The sequence below is a fragment of the Pimephales promelas genome, chromosome 23 (assembly GCF_988280905.1).
Source record: "Pimephales promelas chromosome 23, fPimPro1.hap1.1, whole genome shotgun sequence".
NCBI classification, from domain to species: domain Eukaryota; kingdom Metazoa; phylum Chordata; class Actinopteri; order Cypriniformes; family Leuciscidae; genus Pimephales; species Pimephales promelas.
In genome coordinates this window covers 26,144,969-26,172,932 of record NC_142791.1, presented here as the reverse complement: position 1 = coordinate 26,172,932, position 27,964 = coordinate 26,144,969, and the positions used below count along the sequence as shown (strand labels likewise).

Sequence of the window (27,964 nt, the reverse complement as noted above, 5' to 3'; positions counted from 1 at the left end):
CTTAAACAATACCTTAAAGATACTTTCTGAAATTTTTTAAGCGAAATATAAATTGTAAAACTCGGTCGTACCATTTTTGCTTGCGAGAAAAAGCACAGATGAGTCGGTCTTTTACAGTGACACCAAAATGACACACATGACTCCAGTCTCTCCTGTTTAAAGTCTTTCCGGAGTGCTCGCTCTGCGCATGCGCACAAATTAATCCTGCTCAGCTCCATCATGGCGGCTAGGGGCCATGTGCAAGACCCCAACGACAGAAGACTGCGACCCATTTACGGTAAGATTCGCACCGCACCTCTGGGCTTAAAGAGACTCCGCGGGTCTGACTTGTGCTGTGGGACCGGCCTGTGCGTTATTGGGTTTATTAAAGCACTACAGGAGCTGTGGTGAGCCGGTTAGGCCTGTGGAGCTCAAGCCGCGGTGTCTGTTCGACTGCGGTGCCGGATGACAGTGCGTCCTTAAACGGTCACACTCTGAAGTTTCAATCGGTTAAAGAAACCCGGTTTATAATCCATTTAAACCTAGACATGTATAAATGTCTAAAGATCAGTGTTTATGTCATTTGATCAACCGGCTTATTACCTGTGTGATATGTCAAAGAGATTAGTTGCACCAACAGGAGGCATTTGTGCTTTAATAATTAATATTTTATATAGGTTGTTATGCGTATATAGTCTTAAGCATATGTTTTACATGGTTAATGATTTATTAATGCTCATAATATATTGAAATCACATTATAGACTAGCTTTGTGTCTGCATTATCAGAAATAGACATGCTTATTGTCTTTCAGAGATTATTTATAAGCATTATTATTTATGTTATTATGAAATAACTAAGGTTTTTAATTTGGGACATTTTCTGGTTAACTCTTAAACTGAATTGGTTTGAATGTATAGCCTTGAGGAACACCTCTGACATTTGTGTTTTAACTACCAAAATAATGTGAAATGAAACCTGACTGAATGTCATGCATATATTATAACATGTATTTAATGCTCATGTTGTAGACATTAATGTATTTGCATATTATATAGTGCTTACATTGCAATAAAGTCAATAAATCTCTGTGCATCTTTTATTTAAAGTTACATAGTTCTTACATGATCATGAACCTATTACATACATATTTGAGACTAGTTTTTATTAAACAATATTATATTGAAATAATTAAATTTAGAATCAATCATTTTTATAAAAACTAGAATGCTGTTTTTAACTAATCAAATACAATTCGTGGAAATGAGTTCAAACTGCAGATTTGTGCACCAAATTGAATTTATTTTCAATTTGAAAATCAGTGTTGTTGTCCAATATTTTTTAAACAATTTTAAATGGAATATTATGTCAAAAACACTAGATGCTGCACTGTGCATGTGAGGTTTATCACGATCAATGGATCCATGACCTCTATTCTGCTGCTTTGTGCAGTCTTGCCATCCTATTGTGTGAAATCGATCGGTATTTGCGTGGGTGATTGATTAGAAATATAGTTTATAAAGAAAGACGCTATTTTTGGATGTATGAATGGGCAGACACAAGGAGCAGTTCTCTTGAAAGTCCAAATCTACTGTCTGGCCCGGTTAATTTTGGCATCCAGCTGTCATGTGACATGGGCCTGTGTTTTTAGCAGAGAGACTCATGGGAAGGGAGGGGGATCCTGCACGGAGCAGCCGGTGAGAGAACGTTCTCACAGTCAGGGGTCTGTCTGAGCCGTGCATGTTTTGGGTGATGCAGTGGCATGTCTGCAGGCGTTCGGTCCTGATTACTGATGCTGTTATACCCTCACTTGTGTTTTAGCACCATTACGTGTGCAATCTACCTATAATACACATTTTAAAGCAGTCATATTCTACATTTCCCACATTCTCCACTTATAATCCCACTCAAGGTTTTTTGCGGCAAAAAAAAAGATTGATCATGATCATTTCTGAGCCAATAGAGTTAAACAGGCTGCTTAAAACGATAGGCTAGTTCAGTTATTTTGTCCTTGTTTACTCACTCATGCTGTTCTAAACTTACATGAAGGTGAGTGTATAAATGAGCCCGACCGATAAGTGAATTTTGAAGACCGATACTAATATTTGTTGGTTTTAAAATCCGATATATCGGCTGGTATTGTTTTTTTTTTTTTTTTTCAGAGATTATTTATATGCATTTTTATTTGTTATTATTAACTAAGGTGTTTAATTTGGGACATTTTCTGGTGCAGAAATGCCCTCTAAATGGTTTGAACTCTTAAACTGAATTGGTTTGAATGTATAGCCTTTAGGAACACCACTGCTGATTATAACATTATAACTGCCGATATAGCGATAGTTTGGAAAATGCCTAAAATCGGCCGATAATGTTGGCCTGCCAATATATCGGTCTGGCTCTGGTATATAATGAGAATATAATTTTTTAGGGATGCACCTGTATGAAAATTGTCTGAGTACCGATAATTCTTTATATGTTAAATCCAGTGTTGGGTAAGTTACTCTAAAAAAGTCATTAATTACTAGTTACTAATTACCTCTTCAACAGTGTAATTAGATTGCTGTACTAATTACTCTCTCTAAAAAGTATTTAATTACTTTTAATTACTAATTACTTTCAAAATCCCATAATCAATCTCAACCAGCTGAATAATACAAGGATAGACATGAATCTGTTTTAATTCTTTCAAATAAATGCTATAAAATTGCATGAATTGTCCTTTATTAACAGACCAAGGTGGAGAAGGTTACATTATAAAAACATACTTTTTAGCATCAGACAATAGGCTACATTTTGATGTTAAACCCACTATTGTTTTATGTCTGATCTCATGACATTTCACACTTTTTTCATACATATTTTTAAATAATTCATACGAATTTGTACGAGTGTGGTCGTAATATAGACGCCTCGTAAAATGCATACGAATCGCTGTGAGATCGGATTGATCTATACATAGTATTTACCTCAATTACATCAGAAGTAACTGTAATTAAATTACAGATAAATTAAGAGTAATCCCTTACTGTACATTTTCAAGGGAAAAGTAATTAAATTACAGTAACTAATTACTTAGTAATTAGTTGCACCCAACACTGGTTAAATCCACTAACTGATATATTGGCAGATACATCTAAACTTTTATGTAATTTTTGAGTCTGGTTCCAAAAACTGAAGTTTTATCATTAAAAGCCATGACCCAGGCACACAATTAGTATGTTCTCACAAATTTATGTAGCCGATATGACAGACTTGCGCTGCACATGTTGCACTGTATTTTCCTTTTTTGAAGTGATTCCAATCATATTTTTGAAGCCATTCAAAAGCATCATGTTGAACAGTGTGCATCTCAAGTGTCTCAGCTGAAGGAAATAATACACTAATTATCGGCATTATACATGACACATTTTCTTATCGGACCGATAGCATTAAAAATGAACGTATTGGCCGATATATCGTGCATTTATTTGCTAAAAGACACTATCAGTCTTAATTCACACTTGAATGGAAACGCTTGGTTTCTCTCTTCTGTAATCGTCAAGGTGTTGGTAACTTCCGCACTGGTGCTGTGCTGTTATTGAACATGAATTTCTCTTCTAGATTACCTGGACAATGGCAATAACAAGATGGCAATCCAGCAGGCTGACAAACTGCTTAAGAAGCACAAGGATCTTCACTGTGCAAAGGTGTGTCCCTTTTCTTTATTTTTAAACTTATGTACAGCAAAGTTCTGTACACTGAAAAACAGGTTGCATTGCTTCCGGTTCAGGTGTTTTCTATGTGTTTCATTAAATATAAAGCTGTTTTACTCGGGATGCTTTCAAAGGAGTGAGCAAAGATAAGCGTAACCAATGTCCATTACATATGGAGATTCATATCTAAAAGTTTAAAATAACATTTGAATATTAAAATAAGAATAAGAAAAAAAAGAAATAAAGAATAAAACGGCAACCATAAATGAACTAGCTGATTAGCTTAAAGGTACAATATGCATGATTTTTTGCCACTAGGGGTCGCTAACCTCTTACAGTAACAAAGGCACATAGTGATGACGTATATCCGCATTAAGCTGAATTATGGGTTTGTCATCAAGCTGATGGATCTTTTATGGATGAGCGAATACTTTGATGTTTTTAACATGACTGTAGTATGAAGCAGGGCGCGATTGCTAGACGTATACCAGCGCCACTCGCAACGCTAGTCCCGCGGATATAAAGGAATAAGGACATTTCATTCTACCGAACTACACGCTGAATTACTCACACAGGTCAGTTTATTAGAGGAGTTAAACTTGAGGTAACGCAGCGCTGCTTTAGTTACTCAATCACACTAAACGGCATTCGAGTGTGTTGAATGTTGTTAGTTAGGTTGTTTGTTGGCTGTATGAAACTAAGCTAGATCAACATTAGAGGATAACATACAGATCATATTCTAACTCTTCATCATGTTGAACTACATAACATTGATTAGTTTTATGTAAATTCTCTCACCTGTCTAATGAAGTACATGCAACACTCAAGGCCAAAGTCGCGGACGTGGAGCTCTCGGTATCTCGATTCCTCTTTTTGTCTCAAAGTCTGCTTGCCATGGTCCATAATGTTTAAACAAAACAACAACAGCGTGAGCGTCCCACTAGGCATAACGGGCATAACCCGGTTGTCAACGTCTGTCGCCATGGTTACTATTGCAGTACGAGGTTAAACGTGGCGGAAACCGGGGGTAACGCGGATATGATGTCATTGACTGGTTAGTTCCTTGGTTAAAATTGCAATTTTCTCACGATTTACAAATAGTTTGAAACATTTGGGATATTGTAAGTAATCAAATTAACAAAATATATAACATTGGCCTAGTGGTTTTTAGATATTATACTGCAAAAATCCTACATATTGTACCTTTAAAAGTCCATAGATATTGTGGTCAGTTCAGACGGCTGTAATAATCACACTAAGCCACATCATGATTTTGGTTTTAAGCGAACACTGTTTCATTCTGGCCAGCTCAGGCTGCGATTGGTTCCAGTGTCCATGTCTCGCTTAAACGAGTGGTCACGAAGCATCAGCAGAACTGATGGTTAACGCTATACTTCACGTGACGCCGTGGATAGCGGTCGACACAAAAGGCATTGTTTAAGAACGGAAATAAATGAATGAATTTGACCATCTAGATTGATAAATTAGCTCTGGATGCATTTATTATAGGTCTTGAAGGCGATTGGTTTGCAGCGCACCGGCAGACAGGAAGAAGCCTTCACGCTGGCACAGGAAGTGGCCGTTCTCGAACCAACAGATGACAACTCTCTGCAGGCACTGACTATCCTCTACAGAGAAATGCACAGGCGTGAGTGTTAAAAGCTCTGACACAGAACTGAAAAGCTGCAGCAGAATCTCAAGCTAATTCAAATGAACTAATACCACTTTTTCTTTCCGTAGCCGAATTAGTGACCAAGCTTTATGAAGCCGCAGTCCGGAAAGTTCCAACAAGCGAGGAGTACCACTCTCACCTCTTCATGGCCTACGCTCGGGTCGGAGAGTACAAGAAAATGCAACAGGTTCTGTTTGTGTTCGCTCTGATGTCATCAATCGTTACAGGAGGGCTGCTTAATTTGGTCTAATTGCTATTGGCTTTATGCACAGCTGCACTACTTCCTGAACTTAAGCCAGCTCCTTGTTTCCTGTCTGCCATTATTGGCCAAATTGATTAATTCAGGTGTGTCTGATTATTGTTGCCGTGACTACTGAGGTCAGGCACACCTGAATTAATCGGTTATTATTAATTAATAAGGGGCTGGCTTATGTTCAGGAAGTAGTGCAGCTGTGCATAAAGCCCATTGCCATTTAAAAATGTGGTTTAAAAACTGCTCCTGGTTTGTAGGGTTGCGTTTGGCCAATAACGTTACTAAAAAATATTATATTACAAATAAAATATAAAATTTCACTGTAAAATAAAAAAGTGTTGTGTTCTAGTACTTATATGTATGGCTTCCTTAATTTCTGCATTTTTAAACTATAAATCATTAGTCTTTTATTTTGGCGGAAAACCGCAGCGAGCCCGCAGCCCCTTAACTGTCACTCTCCCGCTACTGGGACGCCTAACTTTACTTCATTATATTTGAAATAAATCCTAGTTATGACAAGTTATATATCGTTGGAAAGGTCAAACACTTCTAAATAAATATTCTATCCAGTCCCTCCAGGATTTCACGATTTTTTTGTGTGATTTTTGCGATCAAAATGACTGATTTTGTGGTGGTTATTTCCAAAAAATTGTGAAAAAATTTGCGATTTACATATAACATTTACCATAATAGTATTCAGTCCTTCCAGAAAAACGCGGAGTTTTTTGTGATTGTTGCAGGCAAAAATCCTTGATTACGTGGCCCGTTTTCTTTAAAAATGCGATGGAAAGAATATGCGGGATATTTATGCAATTTTATGGGATGAAATTGCAGGAATTTGCAAAAATTGAGGGAACTTGCAAAAATTGCGGTTTGATAAAAAAGAGAAAAAAAGTGATTCCCCCAACATCCTGTTCTCACTAGGCTAATGTAAGAGTCATTTCTTATTACTTCCTTTGATAAGCAAGCATACTACATCATAGAAAGTGCTGGGAATATTTAATTTCTCATCTTGTTTTATTTCAGACTGTAACGAGTGTAAATAAGGTGTGGCCCCTTTAAGAGCTGCGCGCTCCCTGTTGAACTCTCTGCAGTGTTATATTATATGTGCGCCTCGAACACCCCATGTGTGCGGGTAATTTCTGTTTGATGCTACTTCTTTTATATTGTTGTTTATTAAGGAACGACGTGGCGGTAGAACGTGTGACAGACAGTTATACGAGTTCGATTTGTGAGATCAATCCCCTCCGTGAGTCTGTCTGGCGTCGCGTAATTGCGTCACTTCATAACGTTACCATGGAAACAGGGGGAAATGGCTGCTCTTGTGTGAAGCAAACGCACATTTTTCAACTTTCTGCTAAGATACATGTGACTTTTTTTGCAACGAAAATGCGAGGATTATGAAATTATGCAAACCCCACATATTTTGCACGGATATCGGCAATTTATGTGGTGAAAGTGCGGCGTATTTGAAAAAATGCGGCCCCCGCATAAATATGCGGACCTTGGCTGATTTTGCATTGAATTCAGCGATCGCATAATCGCGTTTTTCTGGAGGGACTGTCTATCCCTGTTTTTTGTTCCAAATTATGTAGCAAGAGTAATTGATGAATTTATGATAAGAGTGCACCTCAAAAAATCTTAAATAAATAAATATTTTGTAAAATATATGTTTTATAAAAAATATATAGTACAGTATATTTTATTTACTGTAAATTCAAACTTCCATAACTTTTTCATACTTTCATTTGTTTTCACTTCAGCAATAATCTGCTAAGTGTTTTCTTTCAAACAAGACCAAACTTGGGTATATATTCCAAAGAATTCTTGAATTACAACCATTTAAGTTTGAATAGTGCATTTTAACCCCCATTCTCAAAAAGGGGGGTGACAGCTAAGTGGTTAAAGGGACAGTTCACCCAAAAAATGAAAATTGTCATCATTTACCAAACCTGTATTATTGAGTTCTTTCTTCTGCGGAACACAAAAGAAATTTCCGAAGAATGTCTGTTGCAAAAAACAATATATATTCTTTTTTAAATTATTATTTTTTAATTATTATTTATTATTTAAAAATTATTTATTTATTTATTATTTAAAAATTTTTTTTTTTTTCCATACTATGGAACTCAAATGGCAATATCATCTTTTGTGTTCAGCAAAAGAAAGAATTCATACAGGTATGCAACAACTTAGTTGTTAGTAAATGATGACAGAATGGAAATTATCCCTTTGAAGTTTTTCTTTTATTGGTAACAGCTGCTTTATAAGTGCATTTCAATTTTGGGGAGATGGTTGGCGCGTGTTGCATTTCCAAATCCATGTAACATGCGCCTCTAACTCCGAGCAGATGCAGAGATGGAGTTTGTGTGGAGCAGCGTTTACTGTGAACAGATGCTGCAAACACCAGATCATGAGCTGCTTGCGTGTAAATGAACACAGTGCTGTGCTTCACTCATGCAACATGCAGCGCATGTATTTATTTAATAACATAGCAGCCTTTGCAATTTGATAAACGCAATTTAAAATTGAGATTTCTGCTTAAATGGCTCAGCATTATTAAAGAAGTATTTCACTTTTGAAAAAACTTTTGCTGATAATTTACTCTCCCCCATGTCATCCAAGATGTCCATGTTTTTCTTTCTTCAGTCGAAAAGAAATGAAGGTTTTTGATGAAAACATTCCAGCATTTTTCTCCGTATAATGGACTTCAATGGGGTCCAAACGGTTCAAGGTCCAAAAGACAGTTTCAGTGCAAACTGTTCAAAGGGCTTTAAACGATTCCAGACGATGAATAAGTGTCTTATCTAGTGAAATGATCGCTCATTAAATAAATAAATAACAAAGTTTAAGTTTTATAAGCTCAAATGCTCGCCTTGCTCTGTTCTGTGATGCACGTTCGCGACTCTCCTGTTCAAACTCGTTCATCAAAAGGAACGAATCTTTTTCTGAGTCAATTTGTTTGTTTCGTTGGTTGAATGAACCAAATGACTCTGAAAAATATTTGTTCATTTTGATGAACGAACAGGAGAGTCACGAACTTCTGTCACAGAACAGAACAAGGCGAGCATTTGAGCTTATAAAGCTTAAACTTTGTTATTTATTTATTAAATGAGCGATCGTTTCGCTTGATAAGACCCTTATTCATCGTCTAGAATCGTTTAAAGCCCTTTGAACAGTTTGCACTGAAACTCTCATTTGGACCTTGAACTATTTGGTTCCCATTGAAATCCATTATATGGAGAAAAATGCTGGAATGTTTTCATCAAAAACCTTAATTTCTTTTCGACTGAAGAAAGAAAGACATGGACATCTTGGATGACATGGGGGTGAGTAAATTATCAGCAAAAGTTTTTTAATCATTGTTTTTGTTGAAAGACTTTTCTGTCTGTTTACTCCTGACAGGCTGGAATGGCTCTGTATAAAATTGTCCCCAAAAACCCATATTACTTCTGGTCGGTTATGAGCTTGGTGATGCAGGTTTGTTTTCTCACTTCTCACTGCATAAACAATACATATCATGGATGAACCAATGCAGAACAAAACGATATTCAAAATTGCCTTTCCAATGTCCATCAGTTCATTTCTCCATCAGCCCTGTCATGTGTGTTTCAGGCCATCTCGGCACAAGACGAAAAGCTCTCTCATACCATGTTCCTGCCGTTAGCTGAGCGTATGGTGGAGAAAATGGTTAAGGAGGAGAAAATAGAGGCAGAAGCAGAGGTAGGACGGGTTATCAATAATCTGTTTCTGTTTATTTCAGCCGTGTAAAGTTTCTGATGCATTTTACTTTGGCTGTTCCAGGTCCAGCTGTACTTCATGATCCTGGAGCGTTTGGGGAAATATGTGGAGGCGCTGGAGGTGGTTCAGGGGCCGCTCGGAGGTGAGGAGAAAAAAATTGTTCTTCAAAGGAATATTTTGGATTATTTCCAGTTGAATGCTTTTGTAATGCTGTCATTTACCAGAGACGATGAGAATATAAAACTGAACAGCAGTTACAAATGCCTGGTGTTTTGCTCCATCTAAGTGGCACATTATGGTTCAAATGTCTTTTTGGTATAAAATAACTGCATTGTGCAGAGACATAATTAGGATGAAAATAACTTTTGGAAAAAAAATTTATGTATATATATATATATATATATATCAAGTCTGGGGAAAGACTTTTTTAATGAACTTGGTACTTTATACAGCAAAAATTACATTAAATTGATCAGAAGGTCAGTAAAGACATTTATAATGATACAAAATATAGGGCCCTATAAAATCCGTTTTATTTTTTCCCAAATTCCGTTTTTTCCATTTTAATTTTTGCAAATTCCGTTTTTTCCGTTTTAATTTTTAGGAATTCAGGTTTTTTTTTACCCTTTACTATTATTTTAGTTGTAAATAGAGTGTGCTTTTAATGTTAATGATTAAAATGTACACAAATAAAATAGGCATTTACTCTTAAAATGACAAATACTGCATGATGCAACATAACATCATGCATCGGTATATGCATCGGTATATTTTCCTGCTTTTTTTGTCCTTAGCCAATCACATGCCTGATTAATGTCAACAGGGCTCAACGCTAAGGTTTTTTTTTTTTTTTGGTCCTTACTAGAAATTGGTAATCAATAAATATTGTGTTATTGTAAATATGTATGTTATATATGTTTTCATTGTGTTTGAACCGTGCAACCTTAATAAATAAGGTTATGACACTACATTTCAGATACTATTGAAATTTCACAGTTCTCGATTCCAATTTTGATATCGATCCAAAAAAATACTATGCTAAATAATATACAAGTACAGACAGGGCTTGATTTCAAATTTTGATCTCCAGCCACTGTGGTTTGTGGTTTTCCGAAGTTACTAGCCACTTAGCATTTTCATGGCCACAATGACATCGATACCATGGGGTAAAAACTGCCAAATAGATCTCATAATTTGGCAGCAGGTATATTAGGCTGCTGTCACTTTAAGACCTGACGCACAGATCCATTATAATCCGCTGAGTACAGATAAGATATCAGTCAATGGTATCTGTAATTGTATGATTTCTGATTATGTGGAGAAACTCAAAATAAAAGTGAGGGGGGAAAATTCACCGCAATAAATCGCATCCAAAATAAAAGTTTGTGTTTACATAATATATGTGGGTATAGTGTGTATAATTATTTTGTATATATAAATACACACACATGCATGTATATACTTTATATATATTTACACAATTATTATTATACATAAATATAAATATTTGATATATTAATAACATAATTAAATTCAATTAAAACATTTTTCTTAAATATATACATGCATATGTATGTATTTATATATACAAAATAATTATACACACTACACCCACATATATTATGTAAACACAAGCTTTTATTTTGGATGTGATTAATCGCGATTAATCATTTCACAGTCTACCGTTAACATTTCTTTTCACATTTCACATGCAAAAGAATGTGCAAACCTTTTATCTGCATATTTGAATGTCCCTCGGTCATTTAGCTTTGTGTTTTTCTCCCCCAGAGAAGCTGACCAGTGAACTGCAGAGCCGTGAGAACAAATGCATGATGCTGTATCGCCGTCTGGAGCGCTGGGCCGAGTGCAACTCGCTGTCCTGCAAACTGCTCCTGAAGAAGTGAGTCCACTACTGATCAGTTGACTTCCTGTTCCCTGAACATAAATAGCTACTTCAGAGTGAGGTTGTTCTAGTTTAGCATTGCATTTTTGCTACATAAGGTGTTAATCGGTAGATTTTGTTTCTTTCTGCAGCCCTGATGACTGGCAATTCTACTTGCTATATTTTGACTCTTTGTTCCACCTCATTGATCAGAGCTGGACGCCTCCACAGGAAGGAGCTCAGTACGTAAAAAGTTAATTGCATGCAAATATTTAGCTGGGAAAGCATTTGTCACACTGGAAACGGAAGGTCAAGTACACATCATTGTATACTGCCTGTCCGTGATGCAGGTATTTCATCAATATTGAGCACAGTACACGTACTGCATACTAGAAAGTAGTGTGCCATTCTGAACCGTCACCCTGTCTCATGTTCTCATGCATGCTGTGTTTCTCTCTGTGTTGCAGTTCTTCAGAAGGCGAGGTGCACTCCTCCGTGGCTCAGTCCGTCTGCTTCATGAAGGAGCGACTGGCCACAGAAGATGCGAAGGAGTCGAAGCACCTGAGAGGACCGTACCTGGCCTGTCTGGAGCTCATCAGACGGCTCAGAGAGCGGAGCTGTCCTGAAGTGCAACAGCTAGGTACGGGATGGGTCGGGGCGGTTTACACACGACACTTGCTGTGTGTTTCTGACGTGTTTTCTCACCATGACGCAGGTGAACCTCTAGAGCTCATGTTCCAGTTCTTTGTGAAGTTTGGAGACAAGCCAAGTTGCATCACAGACCTTAAGATCTTTCTGGACCTTCTCGCTCCTGACCAACATGTGCAGGTTAGCACAAGAAGATGCAATGCATACTTTTCATACCGTAAAACCAAACCCAAATAGACGCCTGTCTCTTTTACACTGGTCGGTGTGGCTGCAGGTTTGGGTTAATAAAGGCCGGGCCTGTTTTTTAGTTTCGGGTTGTATTTAATCGGATAAAACCCGTCAGATCGTCCGCATAACGAGCAGAGAGAGAGCCAAAACAACACGAGTGCTGTCTTGCGCTCTCTCCCTCGTGCATATTAATCAAAATCAATTTACGCGATAGTAAAAGGTCGGAAGACCGCAGTTTCACGAGGAGCATTTGAAGATTTTTAAAGATCAGAGACTCAATGAATCAAATAATATATATTTATATATATTATATAGGTATATATATTTAGGGCTGACCAAATTAGCGTGGAATACATTTTTTCAGTTTTAAAATTATAAATTAAAATTAAGCAGAATCCGTTTTTTCTGTCATAATTTGGCTAGTGTTACATTATATGATCAGGCTCCTATTTAGGCAAATAACACAATAAATTATGCAAAAAATGCAGTCTTATAGGGATAGTTCACTTTGAAATTAATTTTTGGTGTGTTTTATCTTACCTCAAGGGCATCCAAGATGTCTTTGTTTCCGCAGTAGTTTCAATTTTGATTTTTTTAGGTCAAACCGTTCTTGTCTGTCAGTCATATAATGGAGGTCTATGGTCACCACCTCAAAGAGCATGCACAGAAAAGTCCAAATTAAGCATGATTTAATGACTCGTAAATGTAAGTACACATTGATGGCCTAAGACACGAAACGAGCGGTTTGTGTGAGAAAACCAACAGTATTTATATCGTTTTTACCTTTTGTAACCACAGCACGTCCAAGTGATCTGAGGGCGCGGGTGCTTCAGTCTGCACAAGCGCCGGAAAGCCCCGGAAGTGATCTCTCGCGCGTGTACGTCACTCATTGTTTACACAGAGATTTCAGAAGTGTTATCCTTTCACTGTGAAGATCTAAACGTATTTAGATGGAATTGCAATGGAAGACGATTTCGATACATCAACATTGATTTTTTTTTTTTTCGCAACCGCACGAGAGATCACTTCTGGGGCTTTCCGGCGCCCGTGCCTTCAGATATACTTGGACGTGGCTGTGGTTACAAGAGGTAAAAACGATATAAATGCTGTTCGTTTTCTCACACAAACCGCTCGTTTCATGTCTTAGGCCATTAATGTGTACTTACATTTACGAGTCATTAAATCATGTTTAATTTGGACTTCTCTGTGCATGCTCTTTGAGGTGGTGACCATAGACCTCCATTATATGACTGGCAGACAAGAACAGTTTGACCTAAAAATATCAAAATTGAAACTACTGTGGAAACAAAGTCACCTACATCTTGGATGCCCTTGAGGTAAGATAAAACACACCAAAAATTAATATCAAAGTGAACTATCCCTTAAAATTAGTTAATGTCTTCAATGAACTAAGAGTTGTGAGAAAATGAGATCTTCGTCACACCAGCCTAATAAAGCACAAAGCTGTTAATGTCTGTCATTAATGTTAATCAAAGAACAAATGTCACAGAACATTTCAGCTTTAAGGATTAAACTGTTTAATTCATCATTTATGCCGTTAAGACTGTAAAACGTTCGATAACTATTTAATTTCTGACCTGTTAGACAGGTATGGCTGCTGGTAAATATGACATTTATTATAATTGGTGTATGTGAAGATTGTTTTGAGTTTGATCGCAGGAATGAATTACATTTTAAAGTATATTAATATAATAAACAGTTTAAATTATACAATTTAACTTGTAATAACATTCATCAATATTACTGTTTTGACTATTTATTATTAAATAAATGCAGCCTTGGTGAGCAAGAGACTTTCAAAAAGTTTATATATATATATATAAATAAATATATGTGTATGTATGCATACATTTGTAGGTATACCCTTACTTTTTTGTGGCTTTTTGTATTTAACAACAGACCACTTAGACAGAAAGAGATGTTCTTGAGTGTTTCTAACTTTGCTGCGACTGTTTCAGTTCATCAACAGGCTGATGGAGGCCGTGCCGCTGCTCGCTCCAGGAGAGGACGGGTTCGCGCTCCCGGGAGACACTCGGGCTCTGCAGAGACATCTGTGTGTGACGCAGCTCAGCCGCTGTCTGGGTCTCCAGCATGCGCTCAACACCGAGGGCAAACTGGGCCTCATCAAAGAACTGAAGGCGCATTACCGGCACGGCTTACAGTTCGGTAAGCAGATGAATAGGCAGGTTGGACTATTATAACTTCTTCCTTTTTTAAATGACATAATGCCAGCCTCTTATATTTTCCACGGCAAGCACGAGTCATATTTTCGTTTAAAACTTTCACATTGATTATTTTAATAGACCCATTTCAATTCACAATATACACATCGTTTCCAAGCAGCTTTACTGAAAATCCATTAGTCCGCATTACAATTTAGAGTGATCTGTTATCAGAGGAAACGGTCAAAGTTCTGCATATACAAAATCACAGTTAGCTAAAAATGTATTCATTTAAACTATGAAAAAGGCAGAAACAATGTTTAACCAATGATTATGACATTTACAAAAATGTACAGCAGTCTTACAATTTCCTGTTTTATTTCTGCTCTAGGCAAGTCGTGTTTAAAAACAGAGCTCCAGTTCTCGGATATGTACTGTCTCATGGCGGCTCATGTCTATATAGACCTGTGGTTGGAGACGGGTACGTGTGCTCCTCATTTTCAGAGTCCGATTTATTCAAACCTGTCATGTTATCGATGTGCGAGTGCGTTGTTTGTGTGTGTTGTAGGCGATCAGAACATGTTGTGGCAGTCTATGGGGATGTTAGAAGAAGGTCTCTCCCACAGTTCCTCCAATGCTCAGTTCAAACTGCTGCTTTTGCTTCTGCACTGCCGTCTGGGGGCTTTTGAGCCGGTGGTAGATCTTTACTCCAGCCTGGATGCCAAACACGTCCAGCACGACACCATAGGGTAAGAACAGAGCGACTACGGGAAACAAATGAAGAGTTCAGATGCAAAAGCCTCTAAGTGCCATTTGAAATTTTCTTCTAGAATGGTCATTTTTATCGAGTTTGTATATTTAAGTTCAGTAATTTCACTTAAATGGCAATTCATAGGTAATCTTCATTGTCATTTAAGTGAAATTACTGAACTTAAATATATAAGCTTGATAAAAATGATCATTTTAGAAGAAAATTTCAAATGGCACTTAGAGGCTTTTGCATCTAAACTCTTCAAATATATCTTTCATTAATATGTTAAAGATGGCAATGAATCATTGTGCACTATTCATCAGTGCACCTTATTCTAAATTTTAAAGAGCAGCTCTTTTTCAAGATGCAAGTTTTAGGACATTGAATACATTAAATATTGTACTTCTAAAAATGAATAACAAGATTGGAAAACTAGTTATACCAGCTAAAATATACACTTGTTTCCGTGTGTGTTTGTGCACATCAAAACCGAGAAAAAACGTGAAAGTACGCAATAACTTCATCATGTAACTGAGAAACAGTGTTGGTTTAGGATTATTTATAAGCATTTTTAAATACCTTTTATATTTTCAGTTTTAGTCATTTTGTAAGATGTTTTTCCTTTTAGTTTTATATATTTCTATTGAGCTCATTTCATTTTTTTAGTGTCAGTAATTGTAGTGCTTGGAAAACTGAAATAAAACAAGCTTTTATTTTAGCTTTATTTCAATTAAAAATAGCGTTTTAATTTTAGTAAGCAATAACGACACTGGTTAATAACAAGTTTTATTATGTGATGAATTGAAAATTAAATACACCAACTTGTATTGCTTTGTGTTCCAATGAAATGTAATTAAAATACACTTTAAAATAGTTTTATCCAATATAAACTTAACAAGAACTTAACAGTTATTGAGCTTATAATATCAGAGTCTATTTTCATGATCAAATCCCTGTATATAAATAAAACTCTTGGAATTATTTTAGTACATCACAGTACGCCTTAAAGGAGTAGTTCACGTTTAAAAAAACTTTCGCTGATAATTTACTCACCCCCATGTCATCCAAGATGTCCACGTCGTTCTTTCTTCAGTCAAAAAGAAATTAAGGTTTTTGATGAAAACATTCCAGGATTTTCTCCATATAATGGACTTCAATGGGAACCAAACGGTTCAAGGTCCAAAAGACAGTTTCAGTGCAAACTGTGCAAAGGGCTTTAAACGATTCGAGACGATGAATAAGGGTCTTGTAAAGCGAAACGATCGCTCATTTAAAAAATAAATAACAAAGTTTAAGTTTTATAAGCACAAATGGTCGCCTTGCTCTGTTCTCTGATGCGCGTTCGTGACTCTCCTGTTCGAACTCATTCATCAAAATTGTTTCCCAAGTCAACTCATTCATTTCATTTATTGAATGAACCAAATGACACGAAAAAAGATTTGTTCATTTTGATGAACGAGTTCGAACAGGAGAGTCACAGAACAGAGCAAGGCGACCATTTGAGCTTATAAAACGTAACCTTTGTTATTTATTTATTAAAAGAGCGATCGTTTCACTAGATAAGACCCTTATTCATCATCTGGAATCGTTTAAAGCCCTTTGAAGCTGCACTGAAACTCTCATTTGGATCTTGAACCGTTTGGTTCCCATTGAAGTCCATTATATGGAGAAAATCCTGGAATGTTTTCATCAAAAACCTTCATTTTTTAAAGTGAACGACTCCTTTAAGTTAAATGTACTAGCATGCAGTTTGTTGTTGTTTTTTCAAGGGTTCCTTGTCAAATATCACCCATGCTAAAGCTGTTTCTTTTGGTTCTGTCCTTGTCCAGGTATTTATTGACCCGCTATGCAGAGTCTTTGGGCCAGTTTGCTGCTGCTTCCCAGTCTTGTAACTTCTCCCTCAGGTTTTTTCACTCAAACCAGAAAGATGTACGTCATAGTTGTTCTTTTTTAGAGATGTTTTCATGTATGTACAGAATCAAAATGACCATTCTGTCATCATTTCCTCACGCTCATGCTGCCGCCGCTGTGTGTTTGTTCCTGCAGACCTCAGAATACATTATTCAAGCATATAAATATGGTGCTTTTGAGAAAATCCCAGAGTTCATCGCCTTCAGGAACCGACTCAATCATTCGCTGCACTTTGCCCAGGTGCGCACCGAGAGGATGCTGCTCGACCTCTTCCTGGAAGCCGACATGTAAGTCATCGTATATAGAAGTCGCAGGTGGGATTAACCCTCAATCGGGTCATGGGCTCTATACGACCCCAATCGACTTTTACTTAATAAAAAAAGGTTCCCTTCATCTCTCTGGAATAAGATTTTGTGACTTTTCATGCATTATCTATCACACACACACACACAAAAAAGGTATGTAAAAAAAAAAGTTTACACTTCTGGTCTTCAGGGTCAGTATGACCCCACGTTGAAATGAATGGCAAATGTGAAAAAAAACTAAATATATTCTCTTCATGTGTCCAAAAAAAAATAAAAAAATAAATAAAAATCCCGCATTAATCTGAAAAATTTTACACAGAAATGAAGGCCTAGTACTAGAGCATAAATGCAATACAACACAAAAAATAATATTTCATATGCTTATGGTGTGTTAGGGTTATATCGGATACAAAAGTACTTTATATCTCCAAAAACACAGCATTAATGAATAGATGAGAAGTAAACAAAAAAAATGATATATTATTTGTATGGTTAAAAATGTATATTTTTTGTACAATGACTCAATCAATTGTTGGGGTCGTATAGACCCCAAAGACCAAAAGTGTGAACCGGAAACGAAGACCATTTGAAGGTTAATCTGTAGATTTCATTGTTTTTGTCTTTTTATTGCACAGATCATCTCCTCTAGAGGAGAGCGTGAAATCAATGTCTCTGTGTCCGGAAGAGGACGACATCCCATGGGACAACTTAAGGGACAACCGTGACCTGACTGTTCTCGTCGCCTGGAACCCTAAAGACCGGTACGTTGTGACTAGCAAACATTTTAAAGAGGACCTATTGTGCTTCAAATTTAATTTGTGTGTAATGTTGTATTTCTTCTCTATTCGAACTCCTGAAACTCCTTCATTGTAGTCTTGAGTTTCTTCCGGGAACAAACACGTCACAATATTCCTCATTATAATAATTCATATGCAGAATAAAGGGGCGGAGCCTGGTCGAGTTAGTTAGTAGTGTGTTAAACTGGTGGTTATGGTAAGGGGCGGGACATTTCCCAAACGCATTCAAAGCGCTCGACCAATCACAACACACTGATCCAACCGACTAATCAGAGCACAGTGTGCTTTTCAGAAGGAGGGGCTTCACAGAGACAGGAACTAAACAGAGCGTTACTGACAAACTGGGAAGAGAGGAGCCGCAACAATGGAGAATAGGAGGGAAAATAGTGTGTCTGAACATTCAAGAGCCCAAAAACAACATCAAGACTTTGAAAAAGGGCGTAATAGGGACTCTGAGCATTCATCCATTTCAATAATGATTATTGATCACACATTGTAGGCAGCTGAATGAGGAGCACAAGCAGCGCTCTCTCGAGGATGAGACCCTGTGGCTGAGGTTGCGGTCTCTCACTCTGCGTCTGATTGGCTGCGTCTCCACGATGTCGCACCCGCCGGCACCGCGTAACTCGGAGAAGACGACTGAAAACGGAGTGGCAGCCAAACCATCTTTCCTACAGTCACTGCTCTCTCAGCTTGAAAACACGCTAAACCAGGCCACACAGTTCACGGAAAAACAGCTACAGGTCAGAACCGTTTTTTCAGTTGCTTTATTTCTATTTCAGTCGAATTGTGCTAAGCAGCTCCTGATTGATATCAAAAAGCCAGAGCCCTAACTATCAGCATCAAATCTTGTCCAGTGTTGTTTATATACTATTATATAAACTATACATTTGTATACTTTCAGTTTTCCTTCAATTAGGTTTTCATAATTGTTTTATATTTCCATTCATTTTATTTATTTCACTTAGTATTTCTAATTTTGATGTCATTTTTTATGGTCAAGGTCTTAGGTCCTTAGGTCCAAGGTCCATTTTTTGCTGGATTTTGCATGTTGTAGCAAAAATAGAATTAGAGCCGAAACTTCTTAATGCTGTAACCCGTAAAAAAATTTTTTTTACAATCGATAGGACCCATTTCTCAAAACGTTACTGTAGCTGTGGATTATTGTCCATTGTTTGGCACAAAATGCATTCAATAACAACAACATTCAAATGACATGAATTTCTTTCTCGCTGAGACAAAACCACAACCAAAACTCTGTGTACCTACAGGCCAATTTGCATATTTACACACAGTTAAACTTCAAAGTTCAACCCATAACCAAAAGACATGGTGTTACTGTAGAAATGGAGCAAATTACTATTTAAATGCATTCCAAATCTAAAAAATAAAATGCTATTAAAACTATTAGATGTAGCTGTAGTCTTAAAGCTGTAGTTAAATTTCATTACCATCCACAAGTAGTGGGGTGTTCAACCTAGGAAAATTGACATTCACCCTTTATTCAAATATTATTAAAATGTTATGTTATATTATTAAAATGTTAAATGTTATTAAAATGTGTTACAGATTTTGTAACCATATTGCGTGGTTGTGCTTTGAGTCGATTGTTTTATTTGTGGTGATAACTCAATGAAACATGACAAATTGTGCTGACATAATATTTGTCCAGACTGTCATGAAAGGAATTATGAACGCGTCGCATGCAAAAACAAAAGGGAACCAATGAAATATTAATAACCGATTGTGTTGTAGTCGATGTATGCTTTTTGTTTTTCTGTGCATTTTTTAAATATTCTTTAATTTTCTTGTGACAAAATGATTTACCAAAAAAGTTTAGTGTTGTTCTTTCCTCATTTTTAAATATTAATGCTTTTATCAAACTTTAAAACTCAAAAACAAATGTGAAATTGACTGCTGTGCCCAGATAAAAGTTAAAATATTGAAATAGATAAAAATGCCCTAGTGATTTGTCATTAAGCAGCTGTATGTTGTGTTCGACAGCACCAGTACCCGTTTCTGGGGCCCGTGTCGTCTCGGCTGGCTCAGGCTCTCTCCAGCGGTTGCTGTCAGTGTCAGCTCTCGTCCCTACAGCTCCCTCTACACCTCCAGGAGCTCGAGAACGCCGGTCTGGGTTCGTTACGTCACAGTTTGAGATTACAACTGATCTTCTATCCACCTTATTCCTGTCGACCTTACTGCGTTTTGAATCATGGGTGGCATTTCTAGTTTGGGGAACATCCACTCAAAAATCTGAAACAAATCATGAGGTTGCCCTACAAATCCGTCAGTTTGACTGGATGAGCTGTCAATTTTCCTCTGGTTTATTTTCAGACATCATGAGAATAACATTACACTTGGTATTTTAACGTGACGTTATATAGAACAAGAATATCTATTCTATGGCAAGAGCTCTTTTCAGTCGCTGCTTTCTTTTCCTTGTGATTATTTTCTTTTTTCCCTTTGCAATCCGCTGTAAAAGTATGAAAAGTGACAACATATACGGCACATTTGTGGTCTGTTCTCCCGAATTTAATTTACGATATATTCCATTAATAATTCACTGGAATGCGTGAAGAATTTATCTCTCGTCGTCTCTTTCCAGGTTTGTTTTCACAGGTAAATGCAATTTATAATCTGTCAAAATGATGGAAGTCACTTTTAAATACCGTCACGTATTGCTGATGAACATTTTTGATTAAGGCAACATATGATTACTACAGGGATATTTAACCCGTCCGTTATTGCTGCGGAAACACTCACACTTTTGAGGTTATTTGGTGTGTACAGTGTTAAAAGTACCTTGTTGATATTTTTACACTTTTAAATTTTCTTTTAATGTTCGATCTTTTTATAATGTATTGCGTTCATGTAGCGATTCTTTTCAATGATTGTTTAACGGAAGCGTCATGCATCGAATAAGGTGGATAAAGCGCCCATCTGTGTCGCAATCCTTTTTCATTTCATGCCACTTATTAGCAAACTTATTCTGCTACAATCATGGAATTGATATTTAATTGATTGGGATTTATTTATTTATTTTAGTTGTGAGTTCCTGGCCTGGAATTTTTTTTACGATCAAAATAATTTCATGTATATTATATATTTGTCATGTATTGTTGCATGATTTTTAATATTATACAAATAATATCATATTTTTAATGCTTTTATTTAATTTGACTTATTTATACACATTAATAATTTTGTCTTGTATTTTCAGATGACTCAACAGAGCTTCAGACACAAATATCAAATCTTTTCAAGTCTTTAGCAGTACAACTTCAAGGTATGCCATGGACTCAACATGTTTAAAATTAATATTTTTGCTCAAATTTCATTTGTCACATTTCATTTCAAGTTCATTGGAAGACATTGTTTTAGATTAGTTTTGTTTTAGATTAAGTCCATGTGGCCATGAATAATAATAATAAACTCCTTTCAATATCACAAATTTACAAAAGTGAAATTTATGTTGACTCTTTTTCTGTATGCCTATCCAGATATGTTGGAAAAATGTAAAGGTGATCTATTAGAAGTTAAAGATGCTCAAACCAAGACGCAACCCTTTTTACTGGAGAATCTAGTCTACTTTGTTGAAGTGAGTCTATCGCCATTCAAGAGAATACACAGCTCTCTTTAGAAAATAAAAAGCATTCATTCTTAACTCTTTGTTGCAGACCGTTTGTATCGTCATATGGGTGTCTCATTACTGTGGAAGCGTCCTCCGGCCCTTAAAGTCTAGTTTACAGAAGAAGAAGAAAAAGAAAAAAGAAGCCAGCGCTGTAACGGTAACGCTTTGATTATTGAAGCTTTTTCCTGAGTCAATATTTATGAAGTTTAGGGTTGTGGGGAATGTGGCTCACTCTTGTTTGTTTATGCGCTGGTTTGTGTCTCCCACACAGCCGGCAGTGATCTCGGCCTTCCAGGAGTTCAGCGGCAGCTTGCAGAGCCTCCTGAACCAGGCCCTGGAGCTCATCAAGAGCCAGGAGATCAGCCTGACGGCCCTGAAGCTGGGAGCCCTCAGTCTCCAGGGACAAACTCAGTCTGAGGCGAGTGACTTCAGAGACTGCTTTGTCTCATAAAGCCAGACTTTAAAGTCTGCTTCAGTGGAATTTATAGCCTGACTTCATCATACTCGTATTCAAGAAAGAATAGGAGTCTGAAACCGCTCTATTAGGCTTTGATTATGAGGCGTGTCGTAACCGAACCAGGTAAAAAAAAAAAAAGCACTCAATTGGATAGTCGGTAGACCTACAACCAATCAGAGCAACGCATAAGTCAACTCCTTTTCACAGCGCAGTTTTCAAATACAGAACGTAGCCTACCTTTATTTATTTTAGAAGTTAAATAATGATTGTTGCTTCCATGAGTGCCACCAAAGGAGAAACCACAACGGCCACAGGCTTTTCATTACGTCCCATCTTCTTAAAGGAACACTCCGACTTTTTGGGACTTTAGCCTATTCACCTAACCCCCCAGAGTTAGATAAGTCCATACATACCTTTTTCATCTCCGTGCGTGCTATAAGTCTGTTTGACGCACCCACCGCTAGCCTAGCTTAGCACAAAGACTCGATGTGACTGGTTGCAGCTTTCATACTGATCCAAATGAGTGGCAAAATAACGCAAACGTTTTCCTATTTACATGTTGTGATTTGTATAGTCACATAATGTACAAATAACAAAGTCAAATGAGACACAGACATCTTTTAACCGTATAAAACCTGGGAACTATTCTCTGAAGGCGAAGCACTGCTACTTTGACGGCGTAATAACCGCATCACCGGAGACACGCCGTGGTGAGGAGCGGAGAGTTCGCTCGGTGTTTGGGTAATAGAGTCAGCAATTTATAAATAGTAAAAGCGTAGTTTAGAGTCATGGGTTTTCGCTCTATTGTAAATAGCTGCGACTGTAAACAGGGGAGGTAACCATGTTTCACAGAATTCCAACTAAAAACGCTGACTGGATGAAGAAATGGCTAACTTACTCTGGATATTTATCCAAACACACCTAAGATTATCAAGGGACATTATGTTTGCTCGGTACATTTCAATGAGGACGACTATTTTGAAAAAATGGAATTTGCCACACGGACCATAATGTGCTGAAGGATACGGCCATCCCATCGATAGCACAGACAGGACAAGTGGATCACCTGCGGGCCTGCGGCTGAGGTAAGTGTTCCGTTATGTTTTTAGATGACCTACTGTAACAGTGCCATTATTAGCCAGATCTAATGTAACGTTAGTGACACTATTATATGATTAGGGTATGAATATGTTTTTATCTTGATGCGGTGCGGACGCGCTTGGGAAAAAAAAACTAACGCGTTCACCGCGTTGAACTTGCACCCTGCGCGCGGCGCGCCTAGTAGCCTAAATTTGAAATAACCATGGAAATAACGAACTTGAGCGTGCAAAAGGGTACGATAGGCTGTGAGTTCATTGTGCAAAAACAATTTGTGCTATTACTTTCCCCTTATTCTATCCTATAGTAATGCAATACTGTATATTATATAGGCTACTGTTGAATACATTTGGTTCATTTGGTTAAATTGCATTTAAAATATATTGATTCCTGTAATAATAATTATTTATTCATGTGATATTTATAAATCTGGGTGCGTTTTTGGTTGGAAATCAATGAAAAATGGTACTGTATTACCTGGTCTCCCCTGTTTATTGTCACAGCTCATTCAATAAAGCAAACACCCATGATAAACTATGCTTTTCTATCTAACGTTAGTAATTGCTGACTCTTTATTCCAACGCTGAGCGAAGCGAACTCTCTGCTCCTCGTCACGGTGCGTCTCAGGTGATTGTTATCACTCTGCCCAAGTAGCAGTGCTTCGCCTTCAGAAAATATAGTATTTATACGGTCAAAAGATGTCTGTGTCTCATATGGCCTTGATATTTGCACACTCTGTGACTATACAAACCACAACATGTAAATAGGAAAACGTTTGCGTTATTTTGTCACTCATTTGGATTAGTATGAAAGCTGCAACCATTCACATCCAGTCTTTGTGCTAAGCTAGGCTAGCGGTGGGTGCGTCAAACAGACTTATAGCACGCACGGAGATGAAAAAGGTATGTATGGACTTATCTAACTCTGGGGGGTAAGGTGAATAGGCTAAAGTCCCAAAAAGTCGGAGTGTTCCTTTAACGACCGTCAGAGCCAGCTGATAAGTTACACTTTTGCCGAGTCATGTTGGAAGGACGCCAAAAATATCTTTCCGATTGACAAATGCCTTGATTGCAGTTCTCTGTTTGTCTATTAAAATGAATGCGCTGTCGATTATTTTTTTTTATTTTATTTTATTTTTTTTACAAAAGACGCGACAGCGGAAACTATACATCTCAATTCTCCAGCTGCAGTCGTCTTTGACAAGCGCTCTTTGATAACGTGATGATTACGTTACTGAAGACCACCTGTCAATCATCGTATAAAGCCCGCCCTGGCAATTTGATTGGCCCGATGATTTCTGAACCAATCATAATTACTCCTCAATGTATCAAGTCCAGACCGAACTTCCCGTCCAAAAAATGTTGTGGGCGGAGTTCGGGCTGGCATCCAGGCTATGGAATTTATGCACTTTTACAGTAATTCATATTTTGAAATGTATTGTTCCAAATATAAGACAATGTTTTTGTTCTTGGAAATGCATTAAAAAAAAATTCAAATGTGGCTGTCTTATATTCGGCGTCCAAAGTTTTACATATCAATAATACACCCGCAGCAATAGGGAGCGCCAAATAAGTGTCAAACGGGTGTTCCCCCAGAACTAATAAATGCAGCGGAGTCAAAACTATTTGTAATGATCCATAATGAATTTTCTTCCAATATTTGATTGAAGCTACACTGTGTGATTTCTCCATCTAGTTCCCCATCTAGCGGTGATCATCCAGGGAATATTAGTTTCTGTTTCTCTCAATTCCGATTTAATTTTAACTCCTACGGTGGCCAATGTAGTCCAAGATTAACATGGCTTCCAGTTCCATGAGTGTTAACTCAAGCGTAAACGCGAAAGGCAAAGCTTGAATTAACTGGTATGTCCCTCTTTGGCTAATGTACTTTCAAGATGGAGGGGCAACATGGCGACCGACAATAGAACCCCTTACCCGTATGTATTTTCAATGGCATATTATACACTCACGAGAATACTTTATTACTTGAACGAAGTAAAGATACATTAATGAGCACATATATTTTTGAAAAAACTAAGTGTTTTTTAGCTAAGAATAAACTAAAAGAGTTACACGGTGTAGCTTTAAACTGTTTTTGAGAGACTATTAGAGTTGCACTTGGGAACAGTCTTACAAACCTTTTTGAATTCCATGTCCTATAAATTGCATACAGCAAGTGAAATGCATCCGTTTGAGTTTGAAACGAAGTGTAGCATGTTTTTGACCGCTGTTTTCTCACTTCATTCAGGCGGAAGGGACCTTCACGAAGAGCGCCATGGATAAGGTGCAGAGCAGCTACCTGCGATCGCTGCAGGAGATCGGGGAACTGTTGAAGAAGAGAGTGGACACATTAAAATCCCTCAAAATCTGAGCGCTCCATCGATCCACCATCCGATCCGGTCCCTGACCCGCACGGCTCCACGCGACGGCGTCCTCGGTCCCCAACTCAGTCTGTGAACTCAGCTGGTCGAGATCTCCCTCTCCTCCTATTTATCCGTCTCTTTACTCACGTTCAGATACAGGCACACTGTAAAGTTCAACAACGGCTTCAGCACAAGCATCTACGGTGCTCCCAGCGGCACTTTTAAATGGAAACGTAACTTGATATCCCTAGCAAAACTACATAGGCAAATGAATAAGCAATTTTAGAAGCACTGCTATAAATTATTGTACATAGTGTGAAGATAACGAATATCAACGAGAACTCCTTGGCGAATTAAAGTGAACTGCTTTGTCCTTTTGTCAATGTCTTGCGTTATTGTCTCTCTCACTTCCCAGTCCTAGACCGTAAGAAGCCAACTTCCAGACTGACGCACTGCGCCGCGTTTATGTAGCCGATCGCGACGCACGACCAGCCGAGAGCTAAACTGGTCCCGAGGAGATTTCGGTGGGGTGGTGGTGCGAGTATCCGGATGCTTTGGGTGCTTCTATTACGATGTTTCTTTATATATTGCAAATGACTTTACTTGAGCCACAAGCGTTCGAAATGTAGCTTTCCCGGCGGTTTGTTCGAAATCGTCACCGTACGGTAATGAATACGTCAACGTAGCGTTGAATGCTACTTGAACGACATGGTGGGGTTTGGGAAAGTTTGTGTACTTTGGTTAAAAAAATGATTGATGATGAGAAACAGTTATTCAATAATGTTTAAAAATTAATTTTCATGCTTGTGTCTTTGGTTGGGCCGAATTGTTTACTTTGAACTCTAAAAAATTGTTGATTGCACTGATGTCCCTTCAATGATGAGGTTTTATTGTTGCATACCAAAAACGTCTAAATTAGCCTTGCGTTACCGTCGCAGTAGAGACTAAGGTAGGTTTTTATATGACTGATTTGTTGGTGTCTACCGGGAAGTGCAACTTGTTTACAATGTTTCTGAGCGCCATTATGAATCATGTTTATAGCGTGTTATACGGTGTGCTGCAATCTACGAGCTTTCACTGCTTTATACCTCCTCGGGGAGGGAGGGAGGGATGATACTTTTCTCTTTTGTCAAGCTTTTTTATTTTAATCCAACTCAACGGGTTACAGGACAAGTTGTGCAGCGAGCGGCTCTTTCCATCGCTCCGGGACTGAAGGGCTCATTTCGTGTCCTCGCGGCCTCAAAGTACGAGGACGACAAGCGCTTCTGGACCGAGGAGGTCGGTTCGAGAAGTCAAGAGGTGGTTGGAAGCGTGTCGGCTGATAATCTTTTGTTAGGGAATTTGAGGAAATGAAAACAAAAACACTGGAATGTGAAAAGGAGTTTTTTTTTTTTTTTTTTAAATAAAAAGTAAATGTTCCACATGCCGTGACTGCTTTCGATTTCTTGCACCCTGAAGCCATAAAATGTTTTGACTATGTATTATTTTACACATAATCTTCATTATTGATATAAAATTACAAAAAGCAAGAAAATGCAGAGAGGAAAAAAAAAATCCTACTATGGAAATCAATGTCTACCGTCAACTTACTGGTTAACAACATTATACAAAATATCTTTTGTGTTCAACAGAAGAAAGAAATTCATGCTGGACATCAACATGGCGGTGAGTAAATGGCAAAATTAGAATTTTTGGGTAAACTGTCTCTTTAACACTCTTTAGCACCAAATTTGAGGAAAAAAGCAGTCACTTTTCATGAACTCAGAACATGAACAAACATGAATGATGCTCAGGACAGCGGACAGGCCAGTGTTTGTGTGAGAAAACGAACAGTATTTATATAGTTTTTACCTCTTGTTAACAGCCGTCGAACTGCTCTGAATCACATGTCCAACTGAACCGTCTCCAGACGTTACGCCGGAAGTGATCTCTCGCGCGTCTACATCACGCATTGTTTACACGGAGATTTCGAAAGTTTTACCTTTCACTAAACATATTTAGATATACGGAAAATCGCAATGATTTCGATATATCTAAATATGTTTAGTGAAAGGAAAGGCAAAACTTCCGAAATCTCCGTGTAAACAATGCGTGAAGTAGACGCCCGAGAGATCACTTCCGGCGTAACGTCTGGAGACGTTCATTTCAGTTCAGTTGGACATGTGATTCAGAGCAGTTCGACGACTGTTAATAAGAGGTAAAAACTATATAAATTCTGTTCGTTTTCTCACACAAACTGCCGTTTCGTGTCTTAGGCCATCAATGTGTAATACATTCACGAGTCATTAAATCATGTTTAATTTGGACTTCTCTGTGCATGCTCTTTGAGGTGGACCCCCTAAAACTGCATTAAAGGACTGACAGACAAGAACGG

The 27,964-nt window shown here is 37.7% G+C and overlaps 1 protein-coding gene across 1 annotated transcript; it reads left to right on the top strand.

Annotated features, from left to right (window-relative positions):
- The first annotated feature begins 145 nt into the window (after positions 1–145).
- On the top strand, positions 146–25,973 carry naa25 (N-alpha-acetyltransferase 25, NatB auxiliary subunit). The gene is made up of 24 exons (XM_039677024.2): positions 146–277; positions 3,580–3,665; positions 5,181–5,319; positions 5,412–5,530; positions 9,002–9,076; positions 9,212–9,319; positions 9,401–9,479; positions 11,126–11,237; positions 11,372–11,461; positions 11,687–11,859; positions 11,935–12,047; positions 14,075–14,282; positions 14,670–14,759; positions 14,847–15,027; positions 16,859–16,958; positions 17,076–17,227; positions 17,881–18,006; positions 18,542–18,785; positions 20,047–20,176; positions 21,263–21,328; positions 21,543–21,640; positions 21,720–21,830; positions 21,945–22,091; positions 25,476–25,973. Exons 1-24 carry the CDS (start codon positions 220–222, stop codon positions 25,596–25,598), a joined length of 2,928 nt encoding a protein of 975 aa, XP_039532958.2. The 5' UTR covers positions 146–219; the 3' UTR covers positions 25,599–25,973.
- The last annotated feature ends 1,991 nt before the right edge of the window (positions 25,974–27,964 follow it).